This window comes from Hydra viridissima, unplaced genomic scaffold (genome assembly GCF_058129835.1).
Source record: "Hydra viridissima isolate aposymbiotic clone 2 unplaced genomic scaffold, HvirCarnegie_v1 scaffold_15, whole genome shotgun sequence".
Classification (NCBI taxonomy): domain Eukaryota; kingdom Metazoa; phylum Cnidaria; class Hydrozoa; order Anthoathecata; family Hydridae; genus Hydra; species Hydra viridissima.
The window spans coordinates 4,158,480-4,180,774 of NW_028324314.1; the positions used below are offsets into that span (position 1 = coordinate 4,158,480).

The following is a 22,295-nucleotide window of genomic DNA, read 5'->3' on the forward strand; positions in this document are numbered from 1 at the left end:
TGTAGGCGGATATGTAGTTTTCATTACTTCCTTTTTAGATTTGTATTAAAAACGAAGCAAAGCAACCTTTAATTATCAACAATAAGTAAAAGCTAGCAGTTGCTAATTATTAATAGTTGCATAATAACTCCTCACACGCGTTGAAATACGAACTGAAAACTATGCGGCCGTGTTATGAAGGTAATTATAACTATGTTGATGTTTAATTTACTTTAGTTAAAATTTAGTTACGTTATTTTAGTTATTATAGTTGCTATACATATAGTATAAAATTTAGACCTGAATACCAGAGTTATCAGAAGGAGAAAATGTGAATGTTTTATTTGTGAAAATGGGCGCAAATCAAAAATGGAAAAAGTATTAGTCCCCATGGTTGAATGTATGCCGGGAAAACTTGTTTATCAAGGCACTGAAGATATTTCAAATAAACCTGCAGAAAGACTAATTTTTCAAGATTGGTATGCCCAAGTGGGACAAGGAATTTCACATCCCTGAACGAAATTAGAAAGACAAAAGAGTTTGACTGCCATTGTAAAATCAACATCCCCAATAACGAAAGGAAAAGTTCTGTTAAGTTCTCTCAAAGATTTAAGTACAAATGACTCAGGGAACACCTTAACTTTGAAAACTTTTGGTCCAAAGCAACTCACTGTCTCTTTCGGAAAGACTGAGGCTAAGAAACCTTTCTTTTTTTTAGATAAATTGAACAAACTTCAATTAAAATTACATGCCAGGTAAGTTTTTGTTGCTTAAAAATACTTTTAAAAATGATTTTATGGGTTCAAAGCCAATTTTTGTAATAACTTCATTATGATTTCTAAGTAATAGCAACATGATTGAACTTGCACAATTTCTGAGAAGTGAGGCAGGACGGAAAAGTGTGGAGCCTGGTTTCAATATTAAACTGATTCAGAACAATGAAATAATTGGAAAATTATTCAATGGTGATAAACTCCGATTGCTATTAGAATTAGATGAAAGCAAAGAAGTAAGTAAACTGTTACCAAAAAAAGATTTTTTGATAACTAGATTGCAATTTGTATCATTCATTTTGATTTTTTATGAATGTATGGTTGGTAGAAAAAGACACTCCTATTGTGTATTGCAATGACATTAAAGAGCTTGTAGCAATGGTACTTCATCATAAAAGTCAAGGAACAAATGATGTTGATATCAAATTAGGTGTAGATGGAGGCAGGGATTCCTTAAAGTTACACTGTCAATAAACCTAAACTATTATATTGGCCATTTTGCCTTCATTGATCGAAAAATACCATAACTTGCGGTTAATTTTGGATAAATTGAACATTTCATCCTTAGATTACACAGTATCTAAAGATTTAAAGGTTTTTCTTCAAATGGTTGGAAAACAGACTGCAACATCATTAAGGTACTTTGAGATTTTGAAAAAATAGCTCATGGTTGTTTTGGAAAATCATTAAGCTCCACACATGCCAAAGATTTAGAGGAATTTTCTACGAGCTATAGAAATCTAAGGGCTGCAATTCCTTTGAAGGTGCACATAGTTGAGCAACATATTATTGAATTCATTGACATGAAAGGTGGATTTTTCAGTATGATAAATAATTTTTAAATTTGATGAAAAATCATTTATAATATTAGTAACTAAATACTCTATTTCAACAGTTGAATCGTAAAATTTGTATAAATTACGACGAATATTTATTTAACAAACTTGCGTTTCTTTTGCACTTCTTATATTCTATAGGCTTAGGTTACTAGACCGAACAAGCTCTTGAATTAATTCATCAGGATTTCAATCAGTTTTGGCGAATGAGAAAAGTTGGAGAGCACAGTCCAAACTACATAGAGGGGTTAAAAAGCGTGGTTACTGCTTACAACTACAAGCACTTTTAAAGTAGCTTTCTATTTGCAGGAGTGTAGTTTGTAAAAAGTAAAATATTAAAACTCCTATGAACAAACGTTTAGTATGATTTTGAAATGTAAAGTATCAATCAAAATCTAACCAAAAAGACCAGAATTTTTTTTAAAATATAATTAGTGATTGTAGAAAACCTTATTCGACCCCTAATAGACATACCTGACTTAGGCTTGTCATTCTGTCCGTCAACCACTGGTGGCTGACATAAAAAAATAACAATAAATCACATCATAAATTTCTCAAAACAAATGAAATAATTGTATATCGATACATTGTTATAAAATAAACCTAAAAACGTGAAAACAAATTTTGGACATTTTAAGTCTTTTCATATAAGTCTCTTCTTTTTAAAGTTTTTGGTTTCTTTTGCTTTAACCGTCTGGTCAATAACCGGGTACCCAGGTATCCATTCCAGTTTCCAAAATAGAATTTGTTAACTTCCCTTTAAAATATTTTTAAGACTGCTCGGATCCCCAAAGTTTAAGTGGTTTGACACCACTTTTTCGTCAAAATTTTTTGGAATCAATCATTCAATAGCAGTTATTAACTATCAAACTCGATACCTCCTCCGTTCAATAACCGGGTACCCCGGTACTCACTTAAGTTATTATAAATGAAAGCTGGGTTTATACACAATAATAAGACTGTTTATTAAAGTATTTTTTTTATTTAAACACATTGCCATAAAAAATAACAAAGAAGTTAATTATTTAACACACTCCTCACATGTCGTGGTTGAAACACAATTCTCATCACAAATAGGGAACTCACATATCGAACATGATTTTCGAGTTTTGCGACGTTTTTTAAATTCGCTGGTGAGACAAACATGGCATACCCCAGTAATCTTTTTCCTTCTGGTTGAATCGAGTTGTGCCTGGGGTTTAGAAGATTTAGATGCTGTTGGTTGCACATATGGATTTATATCTCGACCAAAAAAACTTTCAATTGCCACTTTCGTAGTAAACTGCCTCATGATTTGTGGATTATGCGAACGTTTTTCAACAAACGGAGTACACAGCTCTCTGCCCAGTTGCCAATAAAACAATCGTCGCTCATATGATTTATTTGGAAGCACTATATTATTCTCATAATAAAGGATATATGCTGCAAGGCAGGTAACATCAAGAATATTGTAGAAAAATGCTAGAGGCCATCTTTGAGTTAATCTTTTAGTAGTGTATCTACCAAGCATTTTATCCATTGTGTCAACACCAGCTTTTGACCAGTTGTAAAATTCAATAATTTCTGGTTTTTTCTTTGCATCATCACCGATCTTTGCTACCTGATGCATTGATGATAGCATAATCACTGCTTTGTTTTTTTTGGGCACATAACTACACATGGTTACTTTTTCATGAAAGCCAAACACGGTGGATAGTTCTTCTCGTGTTTTCAATGCAGTCATTGCTGGTGGAATGCATGTCTTATTTTTCTTTAAAGTGCCAACAATTGTTAGATCCCAGGATAGTAAAGATTTTGCCAATGACAGAGTAGTAAAGTAATTGTCCATTGTAATGTTTCTACCGGATCCTTTGCATTGTACTACCAAGTCTTTTACAACTCTCTCACCAACATTTTTCTCACGACCGGCACTTGATTTTCCAGTGTAAATCTGACCTGTGAGGGGATACGAGTTTTCTGCATCACATATCCACCATACTTTAATTCCATACTTGGCTGGCTTTGATGGAATATATTGAGTGAACTTAGTTCGACCCCGATATGGGTAAAGTTGCTCGTCGATGGTCAGGTGCTCTGTTGGGTTATAATGTTTTGCTAAATTACTATTAAGCATTGTCCAAATGTCTTGTATTGGAGTAGCTTTATCAATCTCCATGCGTTGAGCACGAGTATTAGCATCATCAAATCGAATAAAACGAATGATGTTCCAAAAGCGATTGATGCCCATTGCTGCACGATACAATGGATATGAGTACGACTGCCATATATCCTTTGTATTGTCAGTATTTGAGTTGTTGGCGCCAGAGGTTATCAAAATAGCCAGGAATGCATAAAATTCCTGAAGTTCAAGATTTTGCCACACTAGTTGTTTTTTCATTGGATTTTTTTCATTATATGTTGTATATGTTAAGTTTACTTTTTTATTCGTATGACGTATAATGATATCAGCCATTTCTGGAGTGAAAAATAATTTGAATGTGTCTAGAATTGACAGCATGTTCGTATTTCTTTTAGGCCCACACCTCTGTCGCACAATATTATGCCTTGCAACTTGATGTTCACTTTTTGGTATCTCAGTCCACTTAGTACCATCTTTTGCTATCATAGTTGGCCCACTAACTGGCGTTTCTAATTCACTTTCTTCATCTTCTTCATCGTCATCTTCTATTTCACTTTCTTCATCTTCGCCGAGTGCATTCTCATCAACTTCTTATAAAAATATACACAATATATAAAACATTATATTTCAAAATCATTGTTGCATAATAGAAAATAGAATTGTAAATTACCAGTATCATCAAAATCCGAAGCTGCCACTTCACTCTGGTAAAAAATCATCATCGTCACTATCCAACACGTGGCCATTGCCAGACTCTTCACCATCAAATATTTCGAAAACATTTCTATTGAAAAAAGTTTTCAGTTTATTATTTTATTTTTTGATTAAAAGTACAAAACAATTTATTCAAAAATAAAACAAGGAAATTACTCATTACCGTTGAAAACCTAATTTATCCATCGTATTTCCATAACTCCATCCATCATCCATTGTATTATTCATTACTCAATACGATTATTTACTTATAGTATTATTACTTTCTAATAAAGAAAAAAAAACTTCTCTTTTTCACAATAAATTTCGAACATTATAGTTTTGTTCTTTTCACTACACAGTTGGTGGGTACCCGGGTATCCAGTTATTGAACGAATGGTGAAATTTTGGTTATTGACCGTACGGTTAACCAAACGCTCAGAAAAAATTTTTTTGAAATGGTTAATGACCTTTAACGGGCACAGATCTTTTTATAGTGACTAGTTTTTTTAATTATTAAAGTTTTAAATTATCTTTCTGAACAACTTACTGTCCTGATAGCCATATTTTCGATTTCCGACACAGTATGAAAAGTTCCGGATGGTTAACACTTTAGATATAGCAATTTACCTGAGTTTTTTTCACAGCAAATAATTTGGCTAAATTTTGTTTCATTTTTAGGGAAGAAAAAAAATAAAATTCTGTTGTTTTTTTAAGTTTTTAATACATTAACATACATATCGCCTCAACATATTCACCCGACGGTGAAAAAAAAAGATAAAAGACGCCGCAGGTGTAAATTTTTTTTTTTTTTTACATTTATATTTGAAACATGAAAGGATTGACAAAATTTAGGAGATAAAAAAGAAAAAGCAATAAAAAAACTCGCAAGCGAACTTTAAGGTCCTAGTGACGCAATATTTCGCCTAATCAAAAGCTTCACTCAAGAATTATGGTGAAACTGATCTTTTTTTTTTTTTTTTTAATGAAGATAAAAAAATAACAAAATATAAAATAGTTTAATGAGATTATTTTATATCTGGGCATTGGCTTCTGTAGTATAATTTTCACGCAATGGTCTTGGATTTAGTTGCTTCCTTCGATGGTGCTTATTCTCTAAAGCCTGAATTATTTCCATGGATTTTGTTGGCAGTGCAGGTCTAAAGTTGGACTTATAATTCTCAAGGGCACACGACTCTTTATTTTTAACAAAGTGTGTTTTTCTAGTTCTGCTTTTTAGTAAAAATTTATTTTCCAAATCAGCTGAGTGTGAAAAGTTATTTTCCAAATTAGCTGAGTGCAAGAAAATATTTTCCAAATTACTTGAATATATAGAGTTATTTTCCATTAAGTCGGATGAATGGAAAAGGTTATTGTGAACATAGTGTTGCTCGTCAAAATGGGCATTGGAAAGAGATTTTTCTAACGAATTGGTTCCAACTACGTTTATAGTATTAACATCATGATAAGGCCTAAAACTTTCGTCAGCACCCCGAATTTTAGACGCGACGTTACTTGAGCTCTCATTCAAAAAGGAGGGGAACAATCGATTATTCGCTTGAAGTTCATGTTGAATTAGTTGGGCTTCAGAAACACTAGATTCAGCAACTGTAATTGGAATTTTAGTTAACGAGTTATTATTGGAAAAGCCAGTATATTCAGCCTGCAACCGAGGATAAACAAATTGCGTAGGCTTGTTTGCAAGACTTTCCCGGGGTAAAGTTAAATTATGACCAGGTTGTCTACCTTCTGATAAAGGAAAATAGTAATGATCTGATATAGCAGGCAAACTACGAGGTGCAGGGTGTTGTGATACATGATAAATTGACAGGGAATTGAAATAGGCGTTATAATTAGAAGAGTTATACGGCGGTAGGTTGGTTGAAAACGGCTCAGGTGTAATATAGGAGTTTAGGGCATGATTGAAGAATACGGGGGATGATATAGGTAGATTTGCGGTGTATTGAAAGTTTTCAGGTAAGTACGGTTTCTTATACGGAATAGAAGAGCAAGAGCTATACTGGGGCATGCCAGGACCTAAATAAAGTCACTAAGTAATTATTAAAAGCAAAAGTAAAAAAAACTCGGAAGAAAAAATATCAGGAGAAAAAATCAACATACCGTCAGCGATCGGAAGAGATGTTGTAAATCTGGGATTTGTATAACAGCTACGATATCTTTCAAAGTTTTTGATATTGTCATTTACAACAGAGCTACATTCATTTTCTTGCGCCAGCGAATACGAAGAATAGCAATTATTTTTAATGCAAGATGTAGTCGCAAAATTCGGCAATATAACAGGTGTTCCTGTTAATTTTAAAAAAGTCACATCACGTTTGGTGAAGTCAATATCATTCTTTTTACATTCCAACAGACTTGAATAGTTTCTTTTGTTAGAAGTTAATCTAGTACAATTGGATGTTGCGCTGCCTGTATTCTGAATAACTGGATTTACTCCAGGCCCAATACTGTGACCCGAAAGTAAATGATTTTCAAGAACTTCTGGTAGAGTGAAAGATATATTGCATTTTCGACATGGATATATACGAAAACTGGAAATAATTGCTGGTGAGCACGGCAAAGTATCTTCATTATCTATAGAACTAAATCCAGCATTTAAAGTAGAATCAACTTTATGGGATTGCAATTTGTCTAACTTTTTAGGTGATTCAACTAAAGAACATACTGGAACTTTAAAAGAAATATCTTCAGAAAATATCAATTCTCCTTCTATTATAGCTTCATTAATTTTGCTTTTGTAACAGTTTATAGTTTTTTCTGTTGCTGTTACTGATATTGGTACTGCATTTATTGTTGTTGCTATTGCATTTATTGTTGTTGCTATTGCATTTGTTGTGGTTCCTACTGCATTTGTTGTGGTTCCTACTGCATTTGTTGTGGTTCCTAATGCATTTGTTGTGGTTCCTAATGCATTTGTTGTGGTTCCTACTGCATTTGTTGTGGTTCCTACTGCATTTGTTGTGGTTCCTACTGCATTTGTTGTGGTTCCTACTGCATTTGTTGTGGTTCCTACTGCTTTTGTTGTGATTGTTGTTGCTGTAATTTTCGTTAATGCTATTGTGAGTTTATCAAGATTGTTCAGTTCTTTCTCTTTGTTTACAAATGAACTGCAGAAAGATTGTGTATCCTCTTTGCAGCTTTTGTTTGTATTGTAATCATTAATTAACGATACTAAGGACTCTTTAGCGTCTTCCAAGCTAACTAAAACTGCCGCATCGATTTCACTTTCCTCTTTTTCTGCTTGAAGAGATTCTATATTGGGCCCTGCTGGTTTAATGAGTAGTGACTCTCGCTCTTCTGAAGTTGATCTTGAGCAACTTTTAATGTGTTTCTTTAAAGATAAATTGCATTTGAAAGGTTTAGAGCAATTTGGGCAACAATTCGTTTTCTTTGTCAAGATTAACTTTCTTTGGGCAGAGATGCCAGGAGCAATATCATTTTGGTAGGGGCATGCCTTCAAGTGGAAAAGTAAAAGTTTTTTGCTTTTAAAGTGGATAGAACACTTCATACATTGTAATATTGTGTTTAGTTTTAGGGTATCTTTTCGAATCTGGACAGTACATTTTTTGTATGGGGTTTGTTCACAACCTTGTTCATTGTGGCTAGAAAGATCTTTAGCATTAAGAAAGAAGTTTTGACAAGAACTACAGTTCTTAAAACCATGTTCTTTCGAATGTATATCTGGGTTTTGGTGGTTGAAATCTTCATGAATTATATTATGCTTTTCTTGCATATGCTTATATGTTGCTACTGCTTGACCTGAACAATAATTACATTCGGTACAACGGAAAGGTTTTTTAAGAGAATGCCCAATAAGATGCATAACAATATTGTCATATGTACAGCCACAAACATAACAAAGATGATTAAGAATACAATTATCATCTGGGTTTTTAATTATATTCTGTATTGACACCTTGCAAACCTGAATATGTCTTACATAAGACTTTTCTTGCCTAAAGCCACGTAAGCAGCTTGGACAAGAGAACACATCTAAAGTTTTTGAATTAATACTTGTATCTGAGACAGAAAAATCACCATCTTTCTTTCCCTGATGAAATGTCTTTTTAAAGTTGCAAAGATGGTTATTTAAATCTTGCTTGTTAAGATATACATTAAAACAGTTTTTACATGAAACAAGATGAAAACTATTAGATAAATTTTTATGCTTGACTTGTAAATGATCAGTGAATGTTTGTTCTGACATACAAGTAAAGTCACAGTACTTACATATAAATGGATTCTTTTCAAGCAGATTTTTAACAACAAAGACTTTTTTATTTTTCAAGATATTAGTTGATGTTGATAATGATCCAGGTGGTATACTTTCTATCCTAAGCAATGGTTTAAAAATTGGTTTCTTGTTACAACTTTCCTTAACACAGAATTTGAAACAACTTGAATTACTATAACTTCCACACAAAATGCTTCCAGATAATTTTACACCACCTTGTTGTTTTTTCATACCACTTTTAAAGATTTTTCTTTTAGCAGAAATATTGCTGTGTTCAGTTTGTATATGATGCCTGTATAGACTTTTCAGAAGAAAAAACTGCTCACAATATTGACATTTGAACCTGGTCAAATTACTTTTTTCATGGTGACCAATAAATTTACGCTCTAAGCAAGATGAAAGATGATTATCTAATCGAAATTTACTACGAAGCTGCTTTGAACAGAAAAAACAGGAATAGGCAAGCTTTATTTTACAAATATGTCCGTGGTTTAATAACCTTGCATTATTTTGAAATATTTTGCCACAATTTATGCAAGAGTTTTCGCCTTTTTGAAATGGTTGAGTGCATTGAAAAGAAGCAACATTATTAACACTAATTTCCATAGTTCTACTTATTTCTTTATGTTCCTCTGAGTTATTAAATTCTTCAGATGCTGGTAAATCAAAACCTTTTTCAAAAACTATGTCTATTGGCATTTTCTTTTGTAATAAAACTTGGTGTTGTCTAAGGTGATCTTGTGATGGGAAAGGATTCTCACATTTGCTACATATATAAATATCAGATGTACATATAAAACTGATCAAACCATGGGTTTGCTTTTTTATTGGTTTACCATCTAACATACCAGTACACACCTCTTCATGCTCAACAAGCATTTGATGACACTCAAACATCCTAAAGCATTTGTTACATGTAGGCCTTGAACGATGTTCACATTTTAAATGTTGATCTAAAGCCTGTTGATTGATAAACCTTTTACAACAACTATCACATGAATAAAGAAATGTAGGTAGATCCTTGGCAAATAATCTTGGTTTGTCATTAGCACTTGTAAACAAACAGATCTTCTCATGCTTAAACAGAATGAATTCTGTCGGAAACTTGTGAAAACAGTACTGGCATTTTAGGAATTTCTTTCGCATAGATTTCAGTTTATTAATCTTTTTAGATAAAGGTAGAAATTTGTTTTGCAAGACTTTTTGTTTTAAACAGGCTTTTCTCCCTGTTTTATTTGATAGTTTGGAATGATGGATCTTTCTTAGTAAAGAAATATTAAGTTCCATCTTCTGAGCCAATTTGATTGATTTTTGGCTGGTGAAAGAAGAGGAACTGCCTCCTAGAAAAAGACAACAGTAATTGAAAAGTCAATAACAAAAAATTAAAGCAGCATTAAATATAGAGTAAAAGGAATTTCTTATGCAGGTATTTTTAGTCTAAAAGTTTTTTTGATTTTTTATGCAGGTGTTTTTAATCTATTACAAAGAATGGTGCATCAATAACCAGGTAAAACAAAAGCACACTATCGTTATAATTTTTTAGTTATGCTTGCACTTATTTTTTTTGTAAAACTTTGAAGATAAACTAATTAGCAATATCAAATATTGTGAATACTTTAATTCTTTTACATTAATACTCTTTTCTATTTTCCCATTAATTATTTACCCATCAATTCTTTACCTGCTCTTCATGAGTGAAGAGCAGGTAAAGAAAAAAAGTCTAGTGAGTGTCTTAAAAGTCATTTAAGACACTCACTAGACAGTATGAAAAAATTTGCCTAAAAACTATTATTAATGGAGGTACAATTAATGCTAGAAAGGTAATCAATCACCCTTAAGTAACTTTATGCTAAAAGCTCTTTTAATTTTATTACCAGCTGGGTATTCCATATGAAATCACCTAGTTTTTCAAAAGTGCCCCAGGGTACCACCCCCAATTTACTTCAAATTTTGACCACCCACAGCTTTTGTAGAAAAAACACAATCCTGAAAATTTCAGCTTGATTCACCTAACCGTTCAAAAGTTATAACTGAATCAATATAGACCAAAACCGGCGAAATTTAAGTATCTGGAGCTTATCGTAAATTTTTTTGATTTTTGACAGATTATAACTTTTTAAATAAAATAGATGATCACTTGAAATTTTCTATGGTAATAGTTTATCACCCAAATTATCTATTTTTGCAGGTGTTTTGGACTGGTTTTAAACAATTTTTGAGTTCTTGTACCTCAAAGTTGCTAATTAACTCAATATTAGACAAAGTTTTGGAAACTTTAATGCGCTACAGTTCAATACCAACAGACAAGCTGTGCCAATATTTTGTCATTTTTGTGTACTTAGAGTAACCACTTGCAGAAAAGTTTAAAATTATGTGTTGAAATTTGTTTTAGCACTTGCAGCAGCCTGTTAAAATATCACTTTTTTCAAAAAATACGATAAATTACATTCACTTCATAGGCATAGAAAGTAGCGTAGACAGTTAAAATAAATTATGAAACTTTTTACTGGCGAGGTTCCATATATAGACAATTACCAAAAAAATTTAAAGACCTATACTCTATCTTATGACATGATTGTAGCCCTATGACTTAGGTGTATAATTTTGATTTTTCCCTGAATAAATACAATCAGTTTTCCGTAAAATAACGTTATCAGTGTCTTAAATTGTTTGATATGATTTTTTAATATATATTTGTTTAATTTTATACATGTAATATAATTATAATGATATAATTTACTTCAAGAGTTTGTAGTAAAATCTAAATCTGCACAGTATTTTTTGGATTTTATTATTTTAGTTTTTATTACTGCAAGAACCAAAAACTAAAAAGTTTTGTGTATGCAGAAATAGTTATATGTATAAATAGTTTATTGGTTGCATTTTAGACAGTTTTAATCACATTTATACTTGAGAGTTCATTTTTACTGATTTTATTACTGGAAAAATATAACAAAGTTATAATTAACCCTCAATTTTAATATTTTTTGATTAGTTAAAAATGTCAGAGAAATATTGTAGAATAGTAGGAAGAATAGTACTAAAAGATACTGATATTGAAGTTTTAATTCAAAGGATAGGATACACTTTTGAACCAAATGAGGAGATATGTTTTCATCATGAAAAAGCCTATTTTTCTAGATATGAAGCACTTCAAAAATACTGTTGTGATCCATTTAAAGTCCACAAGAAAAAAATTATCAAGGGATTGTGTAAAGTCAACATATCAATAGCAAATCAACTTAGGATCAAACCTGGTCAAAAAGTTTGTACTAACTGTTTGAATGAATTCAAACTTGAAAAAATTACAGAAGTTAGTCAAGATGAAGCTGCTGAAGAAGATTTTAGTTGTTCAGACCTTGATAAGACAGTTCTTAATAAGAGTGTGTCTTTATTGGAAATATCTCCACTCAAAAATGTAAGTAGGCGCGACAAATTAGGATATGGAAGACAAAAGGTTAAAAAAATTGCAACAAGTATGACAAACCTAGTAGCGTTAGCATTGGATATAGACCCAAAAGATATAGAATCAGAAAAAGAGCTAAAATGTATAAAATGTAATGATTTAGACAAACTGTTAGATGCAATAAAAAACAAAATGAAAATAAGTTTGAAGGAAGAAAAAGTTCAACTACTAACACTAACTCCTGATAGTTGGTCAATTGAAAAAACTTGCAAAACATTTTCAGTTTCAGAACATCTTGCTGAGAAAGCTCGAAAGTTGAAAAATGAAAAAGGAATACTTGCTAAACCTGAGGCTAAAATAGGACAGCAATTGGAAGATATTGTTAAACAAAAAGTTATTAAAATTTATGAATCTGAAGAGTTTACAAGACAATGTCCAGGAAAAAAAGACTTTGTTTCAGTGCGTATAAATAATGCAAAAGTTCATAAACAAAAACGCTTAATATTAGTTCGATTAAAAGAACTTTATCTTGAGTTTAAAAAGCTATACCCTGCACACAAAGTTGGATTCAGCAAGTTCTGCGAACTAAGGCCGAAGTGGTGCATCACAGTTGATAGTAGAGGAAGTCACTCAGTTTGTGTATGTTCTTATCATCAAAATGTTAAGTTGATGTGCGCTGCTTTACCTAAGGGCCATTTAACATATTACAAAGATTTGATGAAAGTATGTGTTTGTAATATAGATAGTCGAAGCTGCATGTTTCATCTATGTTCTAACTGCCCCGGTAAAGTAAATTTGAAGACTTACTTGGAAAATGTGTTTGAAAATAATGATTTTGATTTTGACAATCAGATCACATACAAAAAATGGGTGTCAACTGATCGAACTGCACTTGTCACAGTACAAACAAGCATTATTGAGTTTATTGAAACTCTAAGTGAAACTTTGTATGACCTTTTTCATCACCACTTTATCAAAGAAGCACAACCCTCCTACTTATCAGAGGCAAAAAAAACCGTTAGATCAACACACTTGTTTTATTCTTATGGATGTTGCAGAGAACTATAGCTTTCTTGTGCAAGATGCTGTACAAGGATTTTACTGGCAAGCCGATCAAGCTACCTTACATCCAATTGCTGTTTATTACAAAGATGAAAAAAATCAAATCAAATGCGAATGCTATTGTACAATATCTGACCATCTTCGCCATGACCAAACAACAGTTCATTGTTTTCTCACAAAGTTACTACCAATGATCAAAATCAAACTACCCACAATCAATAAAGTAAAATACTTCAGTGATGGTGCTGTATCACAGTACAAAAATTACAAATGCCTGTTAAACTTAATGTACCATCTTGAAGATCACAATATAAATGCTGAGCATCACTTCTTTGCTACATCCCATTGCAAAAGTCCATGTGATGGAATAGGAGGAACTATAAAAAGAGAAGCAGCAAAAGCAAGTCTACGAGCAGCAAATGCAAACCAGATTCTTAGACCAAATGAACTGTTTATATGGGCTGAAAAAAACATTAAAGGTGTTAACATATTTTACATTTCAAGTGATGATATCAATAACCATGAAACTTATTTTAACCTAAAGAAACGATATGAAGAGATGAGCACAATCCCAGGCACAAGAAGCTATCACAGTTTTGTACCAGGTGGAGACAAGTTATTTTTACGGAGAATTTCTAGCGACACTGTCTTTGATACCCATTTGTTGAATATTATTAACTTGGCAAGAAAAAATCCTTCAAACTTTCAACCTGGTAAATACATTGCATGTTTTTACGATGATAAATGGTACATAGGGCTTGTGCTTGAGATTTGTAATGAAAACCAAGATGTTAATGTAAAATTTATGCATAGAAACAAATTAAATTTAAAATGGACTAATGATGCACGATCAAGTCAGTGTTGGGTTCCATTTGACAAAGTAATATGTCAAATAAATGCTCCAGCCATTAAGGGTAGAAGTGCTCGTAACTACAAACTTGCTAATAATGATTATGACAGTATCATGAGTATTGTAAATCAGAGATAAAGAAATTAGTGCACTTGTGTTTCATGTGTATATACACTTCTACTTTCAGCATTTTTGATTTTTTTTTTTTTTGAAACATAATATAACTTGTGCTATTAGGTATCCTTTTAAACTAAAAAACCATTGCACTCAAAATGCTAAAATTATGTCATAAGATAGAGTATAAGTCTTTAAATTTTTTTGGTAATTGTCTATATATGGAACCTCGCCAGTAAAAAGTTTCATAATTTATTTTAACTGTCTACGCTACTTTCTATGCCTATGAAGTGAATGTAATTTATCGTATTTTTTGAAAAAAGTGATATTTTAACAGGCTGCTGCAAGTGCTAAAACAAATTTCAACACATAATTTTAAACTTTTCTGCAAGTGGTTACTCTAAGTACACAAAAATGACAAAATATTGGCACAGCTTGTCTGTTGGTATTGAACTGTAGCGCATTAAAGTTTCCAAAACTTTGTCTAATATTGAGTTAATTAGCAACTTTGAGGTACAAGAACTCAAAAATTGTTTAAAACCAGTCCAAAACACCTGCAAAAATAGATAATTTGGGTGATAAACTATTACCATAGAAAATTTCAAGTGATCATCTATTTTATTTAAAAAGTTATAATCTGTCAAAAATCAAAAAAATTTACGATAAGCTCCAGATACTTAAATTTCGCCGGTTTTGGTCTATATTGATTCAGTTATAACTTTTGAACGGTTAGGTGAATCAAGCTGAAATTTTGAGGTTTGTATTTTTTTCATAAATACTGTGGGTGGTCAAAATTTGAAGCAAATTTGAGGTGGTACCTTGGAGACCATTAGGTGATTTGATATGGAATGACCCAGCTACAGTATCAGCTACGGTATAATTATGGTAAATGAGGACAAAAATTAATTTAATTGCAAATGAAAAAATCCATTAGAGGTTTCCATTTCCAATGTGATAAGTTAAACAAAAAGTTTTGTAAATTAGTAAACTAGTTAACAATTCTCCTACCTCTGAACTAATTTTTTAAATAAATCATCAAATGAGTAAAACTTAGTATAAATATATTGTGTCCACCATAGAGCAATCGTGTGAATAAAACCTATAATGCTCATAGTTTCACAGAAATTGAATTATTGAAAAGGAATACTTTTTAAAATCAAAGCAAGCAGTCTTCAAACATTAATGAAACCAAACTAATCAATGATCTTTAGTATTTCTTAAAAAAATCATTAAAAAGAAATTATTGATTTTTTTTACCCATGTAATAATTGAGCTTACAAAGTGAAAAAGACAAATATTGGTTGAAAAAAACACAAACTTTCTATTGGTTGAAAAATGTATATGATAAAGAATATAAATAAATGTAAATAACAAAACTAAGAAAACAAATTATCTATGATATGAAACATCTTCACATTTTTGACTTAAAGATTAAAATTCAAAAATTAAAAATTAAACATTCTTAAACTTGCTTAACATTACCATGGTGATTATTGATAAACAAATTCAATCACATATTATCAAATGCAATTATTTAGAGTTGATTTATAGTTCTAACTTGTTATACAAACTTCAAAATTTAAACAAGAAAAACTTAGGATTCAAGTACATATGTCATAAGGATATTACCCTTATATAAGTAAACAAAAGATCTTACTTTATTCCAGTTAGTATACAGTAACATGCAAAGGTTTAGAAATGATACTTCAAAAAAAGATCAATTGGATTTATAGAGCCTTTACTAAAAACTCCCAAAACTATTTTCATCCACCATGTTTTATAATAGGCGTTTGGTACTTCAGATCAGTAACAAATACACTTAAATAAGTATAAATAAAAATCAAATTGCCAATAAAAATAGCAAGGACTTTGATTTAAAACCCTAGTGAATTTTTACCTACTTGTCTGAAGTCCAATTTAAATACATTCAAGACATACTTTAATGTTCCTTGCAGAAATAAAGGGGTTTTATGCTGGTTCTTAACTAAAGAAATTTGGAACTATGCAGGTTTCACTTTGTTTACCAGAATTGCTAATTAATTTGCAATTCAAAGACAAATTTTTTCATGGATCAGTTTTAGACAAATGAATTTCTATTGTTTATTTGAGTGATTGTTCTTGGTCTTTCTGAAAAATTATAGTTTAATAAACATCCAGTTTTTTGAAATTATTAATTAAACTGGTATTAACTTATATTTTACATTTAATAAAAGTTATTTTTTTAAAACAAAAAAATTGAGTTAGGTACGAGTCAATTTCTATCAAAATTTCAGTTCAGAATCAGAAAACAAAAATGAAAAAATAAAGTATTTCTTAAACATTATGCATGTTACTGTTTTGTGTTGCATTATAATTTATGAAAAATTTAAAGCAGATATAAATAATTCACAGCTTTATGAAATTACCAGATTTTCTTTTTTCAACAGAAAAAATGCTTTCCATTTTAGCAACTAATGAAGGAGTGCTTTGAGTTATACTATCACCATCTTGATGCATCAGTTTAATTATTTTTATGCTTTCATGTTGCAATAAATTCTCTTTCTTCAACAGTTTTTCTTTTCTTAAAGACCAATTATGTAGATGCCGCAATACTTGTAAAGACATTTTAACTATACTTTAAGAGACACTTCACCATTGCACTATGAAAAATTAAAAATCATTGTATATGTATGTATGTATGTATGTATGTATGTATGTATGTATGTATGTATGTATGTATGTATGTATGTATGTATGTATGTATGTATGTATGTATGTATGTATGTATGTATATATGTATGTATGTATGTATGTATATAATTCATATGTATATATATATATATATATATATATATATATATATATATATATATATATATATATATATATATATATATATATATATATATATATATAAGAACTTAAACATAAGTACTTAACCAAAACAACAGCCATAAAAAATTGGTAGATATATTGAAATAGTGTTTTGTAGAGTAAAAACCATAAAAGTATAAATGTTGCCTCATAAAATTGAACTTATAGGACAAACTTTGAATGCTCTACATGTAAAGAATGAACAACTTTCCACATTATATCTGAAGAATTTCCACCAAACAAAGTTTGTCATTTTACCATAACTTAACTAAACTAATACTTGGTAAATCAAAACTTGCACTGAGTTTTTCGTAAAATCCTTAACTTATCTACATAGAGAGCTAAACAAAATACCATTAGCCTTCAGATATCAGTCTTTAATATTAAAAAATCAGAACTTAAAGATCAAATAAATAAAAAGGTATTAGATCATGTATTTACACTTAATCGAATATGAAATAGTAAACTCCATTTCTCAGCAAATCAAAAAATGTAACCAAAATAAACTTTTACTTAAATTGCGATTAAATTCTATATATAGCATGTAAGTACTTTAACATAATTCATTTCTTAAACATTATGAGCAACATCATGCCAATATGCAATTTTCTTCAATTAATATTTGGATAAATGTAATTCAACTAAATAAAGTATCATGTGCTAATTTTTCCGATTTTTCATGATGGCTGGGTGAACCAAAAGAGGCGGGAACTCACAATTTTTCTCGTACCTCGTTTTTACTTCCGACTTTTTACTTTCAAATTATTTAAATACATATAAGTATATATACATGCAGTGGCGTACCTAGGGTAAATAGCGCCTGGGGCAAACACCAATCTTGCGCCCCTCCTCCCACACATAAAGTGCTTAATTACAATTTTTTAATAAATGATGACAAACTTTTAATAAAAATTTATTATTCATTTTAAATAAACAATTTGTTTATGCAACATATATTGCAAACTTATTTTTCTAGCTTTAATTGCTGCAAATTTCTTAATAACATTGTCAAAATCAATTTCTTTGGTAATTTCTCGCTCTATGCTTAGTAAAGCGAGAACACAGAGACGGCTTTAGACCCATCGAAGCTCTCAAGTAAGAGTTAATTAGTTAAAGTTTACTGAATGATCTTTCACAACTAGCTACAGACACAGCTATTGTTAGCAATATTTGCAATGCTATATGCATATTAGGGAAAACGTTTTCGTCTCCATATTCAACTATAAACATAAGTAGTTGCTCGGGACTTGATATTTTTTCCTTACGGCTAGTAAGCAGCATTCTACAGTCCAAAATTTCTTCGTACAGTTCTCGTCCATCCATATCAGAACTGTAGACTTCGCCAAATTTTTTACATTGATCTTTTAAGTGATTGTTTTCCGTATTGAAGCACAACCCTTCCACATCAAGAAGAAATCCAAATTTTTCATCAATTTCCATTAATTGAACGCTTCTTGTCTATAATTCATTGAAAAGACGGTCGACAGTCCCTTTTATTACCCTTTCCATTTCTTCTTTTGCTGTTAACCCAACATCTCTTGACATTTCGCCATCCATTCTTTTTTTCTTCTTTGACGTCTTTCAAATTCAATACCCCATTCGTTGTAAATTTGAACTCCTTCTTTTATTGAGTCATTAACTAAGACTTCTCTCTCACTTTGGAAATAATCTTGGAGCGATTTCAAATCTAAAGCTGCATTATGAAAGTTCATTTTAGGGTCCTGCAACCTCTTTTGAACACGGTCAATTCGGCCAAGAATCTTGTTCCAAAACCCTAGCAATGTGAGAAAGTCATATGTTAAAATTTTATTATAAAGCTGCTTTGCATCAATGGATCAGTTATGATTGCTTTTCCTGTTTCTTCACTAAACATAAGAAATCCGATGTCGTGTTCTACAATAATTTTAGGTATGGAATTTTTAATAATTTGGACATTTTCGGATATCATGTCTTTATCTTCAACTTCATCAATCTTCATTTCTTTGTCAAACTCAGGCCCAACTTCTGTTTCTTCAGAAGTAGCAACGATTTTGGAATTATAACTAAAATTCTCTGCATCGCCATCAATAGATGCCGCAGCTAATTCTTTCTTGCTTGAACTTGACCCAGTATCTTCTAATTCTTGAGGCATTGCGCTTGCAGAATTTTCTAGATTAGTCGTGCTCGTGCTCGATTTTTGAAAAAACGTCTTAAAAACTTTGCTGCTTTTTTCTTTTTCTTTTGCCTCTAATGAACGCCGTTTTCGACCTGCAGCCCCACCTTCCTTCTTTTTCTCAAAAGAACGATTCATGGTTCTCAGCTAATTATTTTTAAAATTATTAAGAATTTACTATATATAATTGACAAAAGCAATATATTTTTTAATTACCATAATATATCTCAACAAAATATTATAGAATATATTTGTAGAAGACGAATCCAGTGATTCAGAAGGCGCCCATGCAGGCAATACCAGGCGCCAGTGTATATTTCAGTTTTGATTTATTTAAGGTGGCTCACCCCCTTTAAATCTAACTTTTTTTTTTATAAATGTTAAAAACTTGTTTTTTGTTTTTTATATAAGGAAATTATGTTAAAACTTTAACTTTTTAAAAGAAAAATGAAGTTTGCATTTTTTGATGCTGAGTCAGCATAATTTGTCAGCAGCAAAACAATGATATCTTGACTAAAATATGGACTAAATATACCTTTTTTTTTTTACCCCCTCCCCCTTTTTTTTATCGATCTTAATTTTTTTTCTTCAATTTTTATTAATAATAGTCAATTTCCTTGACATATTTGTAACTGCATTTTTTAGCACATTTTTTAGAAATATAATATTTTGCAGAACAGTAGAAAAGCATAATAGATCTAACACTGAGAAATAATTCAAAACTTAACATATTTTATATAATATATTATTTCTTAATCTATTTTATATAATTCTCGCTTATTGTATCGCAACCAAGCCTCTTTTGCGCCCCTTTCAGGTTGGCGCCCATGGCACATGCCCTGCCTGCCCTACCCTGGATACGCCACTGTATACATGTATATGCATATATGTAATATGTATGTATATATATATATATATATATATATATATATATATATATATATATATATATATATATATATATATATTACATATATGCATGTATATATATATTTTAGTATGTATACATGTACAGGGTGACAAGAAATAACGGAAACAATTTTAGAGCTATTAAAAATATTTTTCTATTAACAAATTATAGGGTAACGTTTACTTCATATTAAACTTGCTTTTTTTGTTTTTCAAAGTTTATTATTAGTAAAGATTATGTTAAAACAAAGACATTCCAAAATTTAACTTTATTAGGGAGGCGAGCTTCAATGTGATAGCTCTAGAGCTTTGAAGATTGCCGAGCAAAATTATCGAAAACAATTCAGTCATAAAAAGAGTTGGATAATAAGGTAATAGGGCTGTAAGTCCTGGCTCGTGTTCGTGAGCGGCTCGGTGATCGGCTCGACAAGAGCTCGTTCATGTTCGGCTCGAATGGTAAACGAGCCGGGCTTGAACATCATAGGCTCGTTCATATAGGCTCGATTAAAGCTCGTATATATATATTGTGAGGAGGGAAAATGATAAAATTGTAAACATTATCTTTAAGTTTTACCCGACTCATATAATATTCGACAGAAAGAGTGAGTCAACCAACAAAAAGTACGCACGGAGACTTATTGAATTTGTCATATGAATAAGATGATAAAGCGAAAAGAAGAGAAAAATGTAACAACAACCAAGAAAAGACGTACACGCAGAGAATTATTGAATTTGTCAAATGAATAGACGATATACCGAAAAGAAAAGTAAAAACAACAACAACCAAGAAAAGACGTACACACAGAGACTTATTGAATTTGTCATATGAATAAGATGATAAAGCGAAAAGAAAAGTAAAAAGCAACAACAACCAAGAAAAGAAGTACGCACAGAGACTTATTGAATTTGTCATATGAATAAACGATAAAGCGAAAAGAAAAAGAAAAAAAATAACAACAACCAAGAAAAGATGTATGCACGGAAACTTATTCAACCTGTCATATAAATAAATGATGAATAAGTAGCAAAACGGTAAACAACCGAAAACTATAAAAAGCTCAAAAAAAAAAAGAAAAGAAGACAGATTTTGGGAAGACAGTTTTTGAAGAGAGTTTTGGAGAGAGTTTTTGAAGAAAAGATTTAAAAGAGAATTTTAAGAGAAAGATTTTTTAAGAGATTTAAAAGAGGATTTTAAAGAAGAAAAAGGATTTTGTTATAAAAAGAGTTTTAAGAGATTTAAAAAAAAAAGGAATTTATGAGAAAAGGATTTTTAAAGATTTAAAGAGAATTTTATGAGAAGTATTCATCAAGATTTTAAAGAGAAACTTACGAGAAGAATTGGTAAGAAAAGATATTTGAGTAACTTTAGATAAGCGTTATTATCTGTATTGATTTATTGATATTTGCATGAGTTAATTTTAAGAGAATATATATTGATGAGAATTTTTGAGAATATTTATTAAGAAAAATAAGTAAGAGAAGAAGAACCAGTAGTAAGTACTTTTGTTTGCATTCCGATTATTAATATTATTGTTGTTATTACTATATGAGTTAAATATTGTTATTGAAAAGTTTGATGCTTTGCCGCACACCTTAGCATATCCGCGCCATTACATTTACGTCACACAAATATAAGAGTGCTTACCATTACACATTAATAGAACATTTGTTTGAGTTTTATACTATAGAACATACTGAGGACGGCGAATACAAGTTAAGCCTTTTTGATTAGACCTTGCCCATTCCTAACCAAACTATTCCCAAACCTAGCCCTTTCCTAACCAAATACTCCCCAGACCACTAACCTCGTTCCCAACCTCCATATACCTAATCCATAAACCTAAACCCAAACTTCCCCTTCCTCTTTACTGCAAGCGAAAAAGAAAATAATAATAATAAATATAAGAAAAATCAACCGCCCTCACACTGGAGGTCCTACCGAGATCAACTCTATTCACTAATTTCTTCATAAATCAGTGAAACATCATTTTTTTCAACACAAAAAATTATGGCGAGCCATTCAGGTTCACCTCATAACAACAATAATCCTAATGTTTTACCACTATTTTACTCAAAAACACCACCTGCACCCAGTTGTACCACACCCGACATTGAAGTTTTACCAACTGAACATTTTGATCGAGACTCACTAGGACATGAGGAAAATGATTGGCGAGATGAGTATATTGATAAAATGATAAGTGAAAAGAAAATGGAAAAAGCTTTCAGACGATTTTTGAACTCTACAGCAAAACAAGAAGCGGAAGCTTCTCTGGTTAGACAAAACGATGAGA

At 31.0% G+C, this 22,295-nt stretch overlaps 1 protein-coding gene across 1 annotated transcript; it reads right to left on the bottom strand.

Moving 5' to 3' along the window:
• Window positions 1–5,107: 5,107 nt before the first annotated feature.
• Window positions 5,108–16,811, bottom strand: LOC145192935 (uncharacterized). Its single transcript, XM_090073078.1, has 3 exons — window positions 16,493–16,811; window positions 6,522–9,995; window positions 5,108–6,437 (listed from the first exon to the last, which is right to left on the bottom strand). Exons 1-3 carry the CDS (start codon window positions 16,689–16,691, stop codon window positions 5,434–5,436), a joined length of 4,677 nt encoding a protein of 1,558 aa, XP_089929204.1. The 5' UTR covers window positions 16,692–16,811; the 3' UTR covers window positions 5,108–5,433.
• Between the last annotated feature and the right edge of the window lie 5,484 nt (window positions 16,812–22,295).

What these genes read in the sequence shown, in the direction of transcription:
- LOC145192935 (XM_090073078.1), bottom strand. Translation starts at nt 16,691, where the DNA reads ATGTCTTTACAAGTATTGCGGCATCTACATAATTGGTCTTTAAGAAAA. An exon ending in TGTTGAAAAAAGAAAATCTG is followed by an intron (nt 9,996 to 16,492) that starts GTAATTTCATAA and finishes GTCTTTTTCTAG; the next exon opens with GAGGCAGTTCCTCTTCTTTC. An exon ending in ATCTCTTCCGATCGCTGACG is followed by an intron (nt 6,438 to 6,521) that starts GTATGTTGATTT and finishes GACTTTATTTAG; the next exon opens with GTCCTGGCATGCCCCAGTAT.